The following is a 14244-nucleotide window of genomic DNA, read 5'->3' on the forward strand; positions in this document are numbered from 1 at the left end:
CTGAAATGCAAGGCTGGTTTAACATATGAAGAGCAATCAATAAAATGCATGTGATCATCTCAGTAGTTGAAGAAAAAGTATTTGACAAAATCCATCACCCTTTTATGATGAATGCGCTTAACACACTAGAAATAGATAAAAGGGAACTTTCTCAACCTAATGAAAGCCACATATAAAAAAAAAAAAAACATGGTTAGCATCAATACTTAATGGTGAAAAACTGGATGCTTTACTCCTAAGGTCTGGGATAAGGTAAGGATGTTTGCTCTCACCAGTTCTATTCAACATTGTTGTGGAGGTTCTAGCCAGGGCAATGAGATAATGAAAAGAAATAAAAGATATCTAGATTGGAAATGAAGAACTAAAACTCTCTATTCTCAGATGACATGACCTTGTATATAGAAAATCTTAAGAAATCTACCCCAAAATATCATTAGAATTAATAAAGGAGTTCAGCAAGCTCGCAGGATACAAGGCCAATATAGAAAAACCATTTGTATTTCTATACGCTAACAATGAACAATCAAAATATAAAATTAAGAAAACAGTTCCATTTATAATATTGTCAAAAACAATACAGGGGCCTAGGTGGCTCAGTCGTTTAAGCATCTGACTCTTGATTTCGGCTCAGGTCATGATCTCATGGGTTGTGGGATCAAGGCCCACACTGGGCTCCATGCTCAGTGGGGAGTCGGCTTGAAGATTCTCTCCCTCTGCCCTTCCTCCACTCTCTCTCTCGTAAATATATAAATCTTAAAAAAACAATACTTAGGAATATATTTCACAAAAGAAGTGTGAGACTTGTATACTGAAAACTACAAAATATCATTGAAAGAAATTAAAGACAGTCTAACTCAGTGGAATGTCATCTTGTGTTCTTGGATTGGAAAACTTAATATTGTGAAAGTAGCAATACTTTCCAAACTTATGTACAGATTCAACACAATCCCTATCAAAATCCCAGCTGGCTTTCATGCAGAAATTGACAAGTTGAACCTAAAATATACATGGAAATGCAAGAGTTCCAGAATAGCTAAACAGTTTTCATGACCTTGGGTTTGGCAATATATTCTTAGATATGACACCAAAGGCACAAGAAACAAAAGCAAAATAGACAAAATTGGATTTCACCAAAATGAAATAAGTTCGTGCTTCAAAGGATATCATCAAGAAAGTAAAATATGACCCACAGAATGGGAAAAAACTACTTGCAAATCATATGTCTGAAAAGGGTCTAGTATCCAGAATACATAAAGAATTCTTACAACTCAACAACAATAAAAAAAATAAAGGCAAATAACCAGTTAAAAATAGATAAAGAATTTGAATAAACATTTCTCCAAGGAAGATATAGGAAGGGTATGTCCAATAAGTAGATGAAAAGAAGCTCAACATCATCAGTTATCAGAGAAATGCAAATTAAAATCACATTGAGATACCACTTCATACCGCAGGGATGGCTATAATTTTAAAAAATGAAAAATAACTATTGGTAAAGATGTTGGGAAATTGGAACCCTTGCACATTGCCGGTTGAAATGTAAAATGATGCAGTCACTTTGGAAGACAGCCTGGCAGTTCCTCAAAAGGCTTAAACATAGATTCACATTTGACCTAGCAATCCTGCTTCTAGAAATATACCCAAGAGAAATGAAAATATATGTCCATACAAGAATGTGTACACAAATATTCATAGCAGTATTATTCATAATAGCCTAAAAGTGGAAAAACCCAAGTATGCATCAACTGGTGAGTAGATAAAATATGTTATAGCCATAAAATGGAATATTATTTAGCCATGAAAAGCAGAAGTACTGATACATGCTACAAATGGATGAACTTTGAAAACAATATGCTAAGTAAAAGAAGCAGACATAAAAACCACATATTATTTGATTCCATTTATGTGAAATTTCTAGAATAGGCAAATCTATATTGACAGTGGTTGCTTGGTCCTGGATGCAGAGGGGAATAAGGAGTGACTGCTTAGGGGTAAGGGGTTTCTTTTGGAATATTTGGAGTTGCATAGTAGTGATGATTGCACAGCTTTGTGAATCTACTGAAAACCACTAATTGTACACTTTAAAAGGGCAACTTTTATGGTATGTAATTGTATATCAATAAAGCTGTTATTTTAAAAAGGAGAATTATATGTCTAACAACCAAGTAGGAGAGATGTGCTAAATCTTCAATTTTCTCTATCCTGACTAGCTGGACCAGTGGCCTGCTTCCTTTTTCTTCAGAACCTGCCCCCAAATATTTACTCATTCCTTCACCTATGGCAGAAGGTGCCAGTCAGCTATGCCCTGAGCCAGTAACACTGGGCATTCTAGGGTCCACATTTGTCACATCTTCTATATAGCCCTTCCCTCATGTTATATTTCTATAGTGAACAACTCCTTTCTCTAAAAATGAGTCAAGTGAGACTCAACAAAACAGTCTGAGGCAACAGAGAGAAAGGGAAGTATTGGGGCATAAGCTATAGGGAACAGGGGGCTTCATTGTTTCAAAATCCTCTCCTACAATTGAGAACACTCAAGGAAACCTAGACATTTCCCCTTCTACTCCCTCCCATCATAGTAAGTTGGGAAAATATTTTGAAGTCTTTCAGTTGGAGACTAATCTATTCCCAGTTTACACTAGTGAACTTAAGCCATTCTCAGTGAGGATTGGCAACCATAGAAGAGTCCAGAGCTACTTCTGTCACCCATTCTAATATTTGACAGCTCTTGCCATTAACATACCAGTAACCATGTAACAATGCCAGTAACAATTCCCCATATTTAATCTAGGTTCCTAATGTGTGGTGTAAACCAAATGACCCCTTGCTACATCCTTGGTAGAGCGTGAGAAGAGATACTGTCGATTTATAGTGGGAAAACAGTGCCTCGGAAAGAAATAGTAATAGGAACTAGGAATTTTCCAGAGAATGACCGATCATCAGTCTCTAAGCATTTGAAATCCCCCTGTAGATAGGGTTTCCCCAAACTTGTCATAGGACTCTGGGTAAAAGTGTGTAAAGGATGTGGAGAGATATAATTTAAAAAGAGGAGTTTAAGTCCTTTGTGAGTTAGCAAGGCCAAATGAATCTGGACAAGTGACCACTTCCCACAAGCCAACATAATGACAGAGACTCAGACAAGCACCACTAGCAAGCAGAGTCCCCTGTAAGAGGTAAAGCACTTTGAAAACTAGATTCCCAAAAAAACCATCACTGCCATCCTGCCCAGGCCACCTTACCTAACCGAAATTGATTGGAGACATTCCCGCATGTTTGCATTATCTCCGGGCTATTCCATCCTAAGGGGTATAATGCACAGCCGGAGCTTATCAGCAGCCCTGGAAAGAAAAGCATACACATAGGTAGAAAAAAATATAACAGGTCTTCTGTCACCCAAAATTTCTCTCTGTATTAGCTTGGCTCAACTTCTGCCTCTTCTGTTCAGAGTTTACCTCTCCCCTTTAACCCTAAATGTCTATGACACTACCAACTCAACAGGATTTCTTTGCCATGCCATAGGCAGTGAGTTGAGGTAGATAGTAGAGGGAACAACTTACAAAGAAAGGGCAGTGTTAGAAATTGAGACAGGCCAGTGTACTTTTTACAGCCCAAATGTTTATGACAATGGCTTACAACACTAAGTTGGACTCCCCAGTCAGACTCCTTTTCTACCTTGGTCTGATTTTCAAAGAATAATAATGTAGAGACTGCTACTCTTTCCTAAAATTCAGCCTTTTCTAAGAGTCAAATAGGTCCCTGTTAGTTGAAGGTAGGTCATGATTTCTATCACGTGGATTCAGCTGCCAGACTGAGATCTAGAGAAAGCATACACGTTGGATAGGCTTCTCCTGTTGAGGAGGGCACCACAATCCCTCTTCCAGAAATACTTTCTTATTCTGAGATATCATTCCAATTTTATGATAAGAATTTCTCCTTTATTTGGCTTCCAATACCTTCCACTAAACCTTTGTCTTCATGTCCATTTTATTTAGGTTATTTGGTCACTACAAAGTAACTGTGGGATCTTAGTGATAACCTTACTCTTCCAATGAGAGGTACAAATCTGGGTCTGCTTGCTGACACTGCACATAACACAGAACCTCCACAGAGCAGGTGTTTGATCAGTGATGAATGAATGGCACAGTTAGAGGTTCCAGAGCTCCAGGGCTCAGCTGGACAGTGAAAGGCAGACTACTCCAGGGACTACTGGCCTCACCTACACCTCTCTTTCCCCACTGAGGAAGATTCCAGATACACTCTGAGAAGCTAATAAGCCCACTTTGTCTTAAGATGAATCCTTTTGGAAGAGACCACAAAGAACTCTAAGCTTGTCTACAACATGGCAACCAGCTTTTCTCAATATTCAGTGAGTCCAGAGAAAAAGATGAGGGCCTTAAGAAATAGCAAGAAAGGTTTAAATAGGGGTGCCTGGGTGGCTCAGTTGGTTAAGTGTCTGCCTTCAGCTCAGGTCATGATCCTGGGATCCTGGGATCAAGCCCCGCATCTGAGCAGGGAGCCTGCTTCTCTCTCTCCCTCTGCCCCCTCCCCCGCTTGTGCTCACTTCCTCTCTCTCTCAAATAAATGAATAAAAATCTTTTTTTAAAAAGAAAGGTTTAAATAGGAAAACAGTGATAACTTTCTGACAGTGAGAGAGGGTTTAGAAACTAAAAGAATGACCAATTAAGGCTAGAAATTCCCTTCAGTGGAATGCTTAAAATTAGAAGGCATTCTTATCTGTCTCATAGTCTTAAAGGAAATGAAACTGGTCACTCAAAGACTTTTCTAGGCTCTGGAATTTATCCAGTGGCAATGGAACAACACTCCTATTTGTTTAGGGGTTCCTCTGTTTTCTTTGTTTGTACCACAGATAAACTGAAATCCTACGAGATGAGGAAGTATGAGCCAGAATATGGAACCCAGAGTATGCACAATGGGTTAAGGACAAAATTGGAAATGAAATCCTAGCCTTTTCCTGCTTCTAGTATATATATCCTTTGAGGGAAGAGTTACTAAAAAGTGAGCTTTTCCACACAAACTAGGAAGAAAAGAACATAAGTTCATAAAAGAACAGCAGTTCTGCTTTCAAACCTCCACATTCAGAACCCTGGGACTGGCATGAACTCTGATTTCTCAAGCAGGTATCAGTGCTGGCCAAGTGTGTGTCTCAACATGGCAGGTGGAACCTTCTACTCTCCTCAGCCCCCTCTTGTTCCTCAGACCTTACCATGTTGAGGAGCTCAGGTCAGGAATCACCTCCTCCAGGAAGCCTTTCTCACTATCCCCAAGGTCCCATCCCCAGGCTAAGTTACATATTCCTTCTCTGTGTTCCCACAGCACCCTGTGCTTATTCCTGTGATTAAAATATCCTGTGATAATATATGCTTCACAACTGATTGAGGTCTGCTTCCCTCACTAAAGTGTGTGTTCCTGGAAGGGAGGAACCCTTGGTAACTGGTACATAATAAGTGCCCAGTAAATGCATCTGTTTCAGAGTATACTCTGGGTACTTGACAGACAGCTTCCTTTGCCCATGCTACCCAATGGGGAAGCCTTCCGAAGGGATCTTCATAGCGGGGATGGGAGATCATCCTAGACGAATGATACAGCCATAGAATCTTAGAGAGGGAAAGGCCTTTAGAGATTACCTACTCCAATCCATCCCCATTACAGATGTGGATATTGAGACTCAAAGAGGGAAAGCTATTTACCTATGGTCACATAGCCAGTTACTGGCAACACTTTTCCCACTAATCAGAGCAATCATCAACCCCTTAGAAGCTCTGCTGTTCTAAAGACAGGTATCCAGAAATGACCACCTTTTGACAACAATATCTATAGCAAGTACTAGGAATCTTATAGGCATTAGATCCAGAGAGACAGCACAACACAATGGCTTCAGAGAACAATACTGTATTATACACTTGAAAGTTGATCTTAAATGTTCTCACCACACACACACACACACACACACACACACACACACAAAACCAGAATGATGTGAGGTGATGGATGTGTTATCTAACCTTATTATGGTTAACATTTCACAATATACATGTATATCCAATCGTCACGTTGTACACCTTAAACTTACACAGTGTTATATGTCAATTATATTTTAATAATATGGGAAAAAAGAGAGAAAGGGTTCTGTAGTCAGTCTAGATCTAAGTTCAAATTCCAGCTCTGCCACCTGGAATCTGTGTGACTTTAGGCAAGACACTTAATCTCTCTGTGCTTCAGTTATCTTGCCTTTAAAATGAGAATAATAGTACTCCATCCTATAGGACTGTTTCAAGAAATAATGCTTATAGAGTACCTAGCATATAGAAAGTGTTCAACAAAAAATTATTTTTATTGAACAACAGCCTCTCCCTATGACTCCTCTCTCATTTTCCACCTATATTCTCCATGCTAATTTCTTCCTCACCTCTTTGTCCTCATAAAAAATACAGCTGAAAAGTCAAATTGCTCAACAGGGCTCAATTCAAATCTTCCTGGTTGGAGTTGTTATCTTGCAATTTTGTGCAGGCACCAAGCCAGAGACTAGAAATCTCGGCCAGGCATGTGTTCTGCCCCAGTGCATGTGGCCCCACGCTCTACCGAACCAGCCCTCCTACTCCTCTTATCCCCTATCCTCCCTCCTGCCTTTTAGACAGATGAGCGCAGTAGGTTGTACACATGCTTCATGGAGATGTTTGACTTGTAACTGACAGCTGATTCCATCACATTTGCTCATAGCTGTAGAAAGATGTGTCCTGGGAGACTTATTTTAAAAATGAAGTCACAGGGTAATTTATCCTCAATTATATTTGTTTCCAACAGTTCTCATAAATTTAGGATTTTGAAGATGAGCTTCAAACAGAAATGCAGAAGTCATTTGCCAGTGTCAGGTCTTGCCACCTTCTGGAAGAGTGGGCTTATTAAAACATGTAGATTCTTAGGCCTTAGTCAGAGATATTTGATTCGGTAACTGTAGCCTAGGAATACGCATTCTGCCTTCTCTAAGTGCTATAGCTAACTCCTGGTTTTATTACCCCTCCAACCACATATGTCCCTTGGTTCAGCTGGGTACTTTCTTATTCTCATCTGCCTCTAGAAAGGGGAAAAAAAAGCTCTTTAGAATATGTTACTATCCTTACTTCCCTACTATACAGTGACCAGTAGGGCTGCCATCTTGTTTCCCTTCCTCAGCTTTTCTTTCCACAAGAATCCCCTAATGCAAAATGTACCAAATATCCTCCCCAAACATGGTTGCTATGGTTTGAATTCACTTCTCTGACCAAGCAGAAGCCTGGCGTTAAACACTTTACTCTGTTTCAGCCCTTGTGGCAGGCAACCTCAACTCCCATACAAAACCTCAGACACACCTTTTTGGACAGAACTTGGAACCCTCCTTGCAGCTACTTCCCAGCTACAGTCAACCTTCCCCTGATGCCAGAATTACTACTTCTCCATATCCCAACAGTTGTATAGCCTCCTCCTAACCGCACATTCTCCGTTAGGCAGATGCCAAATCTTTGTCTCTGCGCAGAGAAAGCCCCCTCCCTGGGTGTTAACCAACCCCCTTTGCTTCCTCCACAGCCATTCACAAAGTACAAATATTGAGTGTGCAATCATTTTATTACACACCCAACCCGATCCCCAAATATGGTTATTAGGTAGTTTGAATTTACTACCTTAGCAGAAGTCTAGTATGGGTTAATTTGTTATTTGCTCATTTATTGCTCTTAGAACAACTTCAACTCAAACACAGTAGAAAATTTATAAGTCTGTCCTCCAGCTATAATCTCAGCTTTCCCTTCCCAGGGAGCTCCCCACTCAACTGTCCCATTCATTTGACCCCATATTCTCTCTCGGAGTTATAAGACAATTTACTTCTGTGAGAGACATTTAAAATAGATCAGGGGAGACTTCACACAGAGGCTGCATTTGACATGAACTTTGAGAAATAGGCAGATGTTTACAGACAGAGATGGAAAAAAAGGGAATTCTAGAAAAAAGCAACACTATGAATGAAACTGAGCAGAGGTTCTCAAATTTTAGCGTGTACTGGAATCATGCTGGAGAATGATAAAAACAAATCAAAGACAGTAGTTACCTTTCCTATAGGAACAAGGGAATATGATCACGATATGAAGGACACTATAACTGTATTGGTAATATTCTATTTCTTAAGCTGAGTGGTGCATACATCTGAACTATTTTATACTATATTTAAAAAAATAAATCAGTCTGAGAGGCTGTGTAAAATATAGAGTGGAGGGCATCAGTTCTGATTCAATATGCTTAGAATGTCCCTAACAAGCACCCCAGGTAATTCTTATGCAAGTGGTTCATGGGCCACTCTGAAAAGCATTGTGATAGCATTTCGTCTTCAAGAGGAAAAGGAAAAATCAATAGCACCAGTGCATAAAGCCCAGGGGTGAGAGTCAGGAGCTCTGACCCATATTCTCTGCTCTGCTCCAATTTGCTACATAAGTATTAACTTCTTTAAATACTATTTTCTCAAACAGAAAGCCACTTTTATCCTTGTTCAGCATGGTAAGTATAAATTAAATGATGCCAGTGAAACTCTGAAGGATTTTCCAGGAAATGCATGGTTTCCAGAGAACATAATGGTTTTTAGAAAAGTAGCTCTCAAAAAAAAGAAGAAGAAGAAGAAGAAGAAGAAGAAGAAGAAGAAGAAGAAGAAGAAGAAGAAGAAGAAGAAGAAGAAGAAGGGGAAAGAAAGAAAAGTAGCTCTCTTTCCTTGATTCAGGTTCTCAGGGATCTGCCTCCAGTGGCAATTTTCATTGAGCTTGAAGCATGTAGCATTAAGACTTTACATGGAAAAAAACACTGGTGCCTGTCTGGGTATGTTGAATTATATCTCCTTAAAGAAAAAAAAAATGTCCATGGTGATGGTTCTCACTTGAGTTGGGGAAAGGGAACACAGCATACACATCAGAGTCACTGGGGAGATTTTTCAAAACACCAGACTTCCACCTGTTGCTATGTATATCAGAATGGGAAAGAGGATAGGAGAGATGGGGAGTCCACATTTTTTAAGCGCTCCAGGTGATCCTGATACATTCCCTGCTCTAGAAAGATTCTTGGCCTCCCTCAAGTAACCCGATCCAAGATCTTACACTTTTTCCTGCCAAGAAGTTCCTTATATTTACTTCTCAACTATTTCTTCTTTGTTTAGCTCTCACTGAAGATAGAGAACAATTCACAAGCATCTTGCATATGTATATACAGGGGAATGTGAATAATGACCTTGTTCTCAGGGACTGGGGGCCAGCTGGTTGGAAACCTCAGGATCCCCAGGGTTGAAATAATCTCCTGGCCAGATGTTTCCTTCACCGGTTGGAGCAGGGCATGAAGGTCCCAGTGGAAGGCTCTCTGGACCCTAGGCTTGTCCAGCTGGATCAGTTGCAGGTGGAGCAAATGGGACCCAAGGGCCCCATCAGGTCACCTTGCTAAGTCTGACTCAGGCCAGCAGCTCTTTATTCCTTCCTGTCTCTCCCACTTCCCACCGTTCATCTCTGTGGGCAGCTGCCAAACTGGGGAACAAGAGTCAAGAGGGGGAGGGGGTTGTTCTTAATGGATACTCCATCTCTTCAGTGGTTTGGGGTCTGGCAGAGATAAACCAGACCTAAAACAAATTGGCTCCACCCCCTGATGTATTTCAGTTAATGCACTAGCTGCCGAGAAGCCAGGCCTGGAGCAACAAAATCAATTCCCTTCAGCTGAACAACAAGCTTAAACTTAACCCCCACAGCTCTTTCTCTTGTGTCTTTTATCCATGCTGCTGAACATGCTGTTCAGGTTTGGCTTCCTGACAACTGGCAGAGCGTATCTCTAAGAGGTCAGATCCAAGGTCTCTGAAGACCCTTGGGTAATGGTCATGTGCCAAGGGGCTCCTAGAAAATATAATACATCCAAGCAGTCTTCACCATTCTCTCACATCTGATGTAACCTTGACAGGCACCAGTTCCTAAAAAGGTGGTAGGAATGACCCTTATTTGGCTGGTGTTACAGATGGGGAAGGTGTTGAAATTTAGCAACATATCCAATATCTTTCACATATCCAGGGATAAACCTTGTACTACCATGCCTTGGGTCTTGACTCCTTCCATGCCTACTGTCAAATGGTGTTTTATTCTTGAACTTTAAAATCCCTCCTCTAAGTATAAATACTTTGACCATGTTCCTACGAGCATGGGTCAATGGGGAATCATTCTATATGGGGAATCATATGAGATGAAAAGGGTACTGATGTTTTGATTTCCTCTGTATGACACCTGCCACTCAGCCAAAGTTCTTCCCCACTCAGTCTGAGTGTCTAAAGCTCCATGATCTATCCACATAGCTCAAGAATTTCCTTTGAGTTTCTCGACCTAGGAAGTAGGATCAATTAAATGTATCATATGGAGAATCACAAGGGTTTCTTAAAGTCTCAGTCAAGCCCAAGCAAGCTGGGAACAGGAGCCACTGTTAATGGTTGGAGTCTGACGGAAGCTGTTGCTACTGGCCTTCTAATTCCTACCCATTGGCCCCTCCTCACTCTCTGCTGGCAACTATTAGAAATTCAAGTGAAGCTAAGTTGCCACTCTCAAATCAGAAGAGAAAAGGACTCAGGGTGCTAACCCCCCTGAATGGAAGCCTGGTAAAAAAGGATAGGATGTGAATGAACCCAGCTCTCACATGTCCAACTTATCCCAATATACACTAAACATTGTCTTAGCTGTACATTCATTCCTTTACAGTTACTGGACACCTGCTCTGTGCCAGGCAATGAACTGGGACCTGAGACTATAAATATGGGTTGAAAAGACCATCTCTTTCTTCTGCCAGCTAAGTGTCATTTCCTGAAATAATGTGTCCATAAAAGTGCTAAGCTATCTATAGCATGCCTAAGAACTCAGGTGAAAAGTGAGCCCGTTTAAGGTTCATTTGTGATATCCATAGAGCCCCCAAAGGGAGACAAAGTCATTGGCTTAGACCAGCCTTAGTAATTGGTTCTGTACCATGGTTCTCAAGGGGGAAGAAAGAAGCTAATCTAATGACTTTCCAATGTGGTCAGGAAATCATTAGTAGCTAAAGAGTGGAAAAATTCAGAGATAAGGGAGGCTAGAATGTTCATTCATATTTAAAACTTTTACACTGAGTCTGAGGAAAGAGGGGACCAGAAAATATCACCTTAACTGGCACAACCAAAAGAATCAGTGTTTTTTAATAAGCAGGTCAGGAAACCATGATATCTTAGCTCAGGGTTTCTCGACCTTGGCCCTATTGACATTTTGTGCTGGGTACTTCTTTGTCATTGGAAGTGGGAAGCTGTCTTGTTCTTATTCCCTCACCTTTACCCACTGGATGTCAATAGCATACTTCTCAAGTTGTGATAATCAAAAGTGTCTCAAAGAGATTACCAAATGTCCAGGGTGGGGTGGGAATCAGCCCCTGTTGAGAACCCCTGTCTTTGTTCACCACTACCACCTCACTCTATGGCCACCTGAATACAGTCATTAGAGAGAAGAAAGAAAATCAGGATCTGCACTATCTTGCCAGTGAACAAATTCAAGGAAGGAAGGCAGATGAGCACCAGGAAAGGACACTGTCATTTGCCCATGACCGCAGGGCAACTCAGGGCAAGAGCCAGAAGTGGGATCCAAGTTTCCTGGCTCCAGTCACCCACACTGTACTGCTAATGGAGATGATAATGATAATGAATTGAGTAATGATTCTAAAACTTCACGAGCAAAAACCACCACTTCAGCAATAGGTTCTACCAGCACTTTTTCCCAGTGTGCCATCCAGGTATAAAATATAATTCACATATTCACCCACAGATTTGCCTGTCTGTCTAAACTTGCTTTTTCTTCTCATAAAGTTCCAATTAAACTGCCCCCGTTGACTTCCTGCAGTCTGCCATTTTTGCATTTGGCCCTTTCCTGGCCCATCTATGCATCACCAGCCTCCCAGGTGTTCTGCACTAAATTTAGAGGGAGGCTGAATGAGGGAAAAATAAGTAGGGTGGGTCAGGGCCCTAAGAAATCGGGATAGACTGCTAATGGCTACCAGACAGGGCTAGCCTTAGATAGAGGCCAAATAAGCAGTTACCTATAGTCTGTCTGGTACCTAGCATTTCACTTTTAGACGTGTATTTCTTTGGTGAGGATTGTACATCAAACTTGTTAGTGATGAGGACTTGTGCCTATATGTTTATCAGATCACTGTCCTCTGAGATAACTACCAGAGATCAAGGCTCTTAGAGATCAAGTGTATTTAGAGTATACATTGCTGTCCCTAGAAAGTGGACCTGGATAATATCATTAAATGAGCACTGTTCAGACAGAAGAAGGTGATGAAAATGGAGGACTAACAAACCAGATATCAACTTTGCTGCTAGCCAATTTTGCTGCGAATAAAGCCCTGGTATAGATGGCACTTTGGGGAGTCCTAGGCTGGGTGTTTCAAAGGAGTCTCCATTCGTAGCCTTTGAGTTGGATAAAGGGAAGGGGCTGAGAGTGGATTTCTCCATGAAGAAACACTGCCCACCCCCACTGCCAAGCTCCAAGACCTACCCAACCCCAGCAACAGTCTTACCTCCCACGAACTGTGCTGCTCCCATGCAACGTCCCGTCATTCTGGAGATGAGCTCCTCCATGCAGCAGCCCAGGACAGCAGCTAGTGCCACGAGGAGCAGCAGAGCACAGCCGGCACCTGTCACCACCGTGCACATCTGCCAGGCCAGGCTTGGAATGGCACTGAAGCTGGCATAGCGCCCACACTCTTCCACCATGATCAGACTGTGCCCCTCTCCCCGCACAGGGTAGTTGCACCTCCGGAATGTGCTGAATGACACTGGCTTCCCCAGCTGGGATCCAAAGAGCCAGTAAGGCAGGAAGTAACTGGTAGAACTGGCCACAGCAGTAACAAGAGACAGGAAGGCCCAGAGGGTCCCCACCAGTGTCAGGCTGCTCCTCATGGTCCCAGGTTTCTCTGCAGGAATGGGGAGATGAGTTGGGTCATAGCACCAAATGCAGAAAGTTAGCACATAGGCTCCATTGGCCTATTTTTCATCTGGCTGGCCAGTCCTAGGGCTCATTTATGGACAACTTGGCCCTTGCCTTTAGATAAGATTATTCTATTGAGGCCCATTTGGGTCCTTCTGGGATTCTGCTTTCCAGCACTTTCCCATCTTCCCTTCCTCCCACCTGATTCAGAGTTCTAGGGTCTCTAGGCTGCAATGGAAGAACCATAGAACTGAATTAGTGACTGTTCTACCAACTCAAATGCAGCCTAATCAGACAGCTTTCAACTCTTGACATCTAGCATGAAACAAGTGGCTGGAGCTGAAGCTGGAATGAAACCAAGGTGGCCCAGAGAATCCTCAGCTTCCAGTGGAATGGCCTTGCTGGCCTGGGGGACTGGGAGGAGATGATATCTCAAGAGGGTCAGAAACCAAGTCGTTTTCAGAGAATGAAGAAAGAAGGAAGGAAGAAGGAAGACAACTCACGGGGCTGCCCCTTCTACAAGGGAGAAGAGGGAAGGAGAGCTCACTATGGAGTTACAGGATGTGCTCATGTGACCTATGTAGGATGTCCAATAGTGCCTCAGTATGAGCTGTTCACGGGGTTGAAATGTGTAGAATAAAACAAGGGGTGCCTGTCTTATACCCCTTGCTTGTCACTGAGTGAGCACTATTTAGTCACTTTTTCCCAAAAACAATATGGGAGGCAACTTTCCAACCAGTGAAGGTTGTTTAACTCTAGACAGGCTACTAAGAAAACCTACCTCATCCTTTGCCCCATATAGTCAGGAAAGCTTCTCCTCTCTCTGAAATGGATCAGGTAGCCCCTGCCTGGCAGTAGGAACATGCATATATAGCTGTAAGGACCTTTCAAGGTGCCCTCTGTAACAAGTAATCTCAGATTCAAGACACTGAGAGTTTTTTTTTCAGATCTAATCTCCTCAGCTCAGCTCACAAATGGCTTTCACAGACCCTTCTATCAAAAATCAACCACTTCCCTCCCAACTCCATTACTCTGCCTTTGCTTTCTGGCCTCAATTAGGGCAGAGACCACACTGCAGCTTGATGACCGCACTGTGAATGTCTCCAGCAGGAAGATGGTGGAGTATATTTCAGAAACTTCTCCATGATTCATCACCATTGCATAAAACTACAGGTGGTGGGAGAGGAGAGGGGTCCAGCAATGGGGGACCGAAGATAAGGGGAGTACAGGCACTGGCTATATG

General features: G+C 42.0%; 1 protein-coding gene across 1 annotated transcript in view; it reads right to left on the reverse strand.

The window, feature by feature from the left end:
* Positions 1–12973, reverse strand: part of LHFPL1 (LHFPL tetraspan subfamily member 1) — a 37768-nt gene extending 24795 nt beyond the window's left edge. Inside the window, exons 1-2 of the mRNA XM_045865039.1 lie at positions 12592–12973; positions 3240–3338 (exon numbers count right to left, since the gene is read on the reverse strand). Coding sequence (XP_045720995.1) covers positions 3240–3338; positions 12592–12973 — 481 coding nt within the window. The remainder of the gene's footprint in view (positions 1–3239; positions 3339–12591) is intronic.
* Positions 12974–14244: the final 1271 nt, after the last annotated feature.

The sequence above is a fragment of the Mirounga angustirostris genome, unplaced genomic scaffold (genome assembly GCF_029215605.1).
Source record: "Mirounga angustirostris isolate CCGP_5_RB_7025 unplaced genomic scaffold, mMirAng1.0.hap1 SCAF_11, whole genome shotgun sequence".
NCBI classification, from domain to species: Eukaryota; Metazoa; Chordata; class Mammalia; order Carnivora; family Phocidae; genus Mirounga; species Mirounga angustirostris.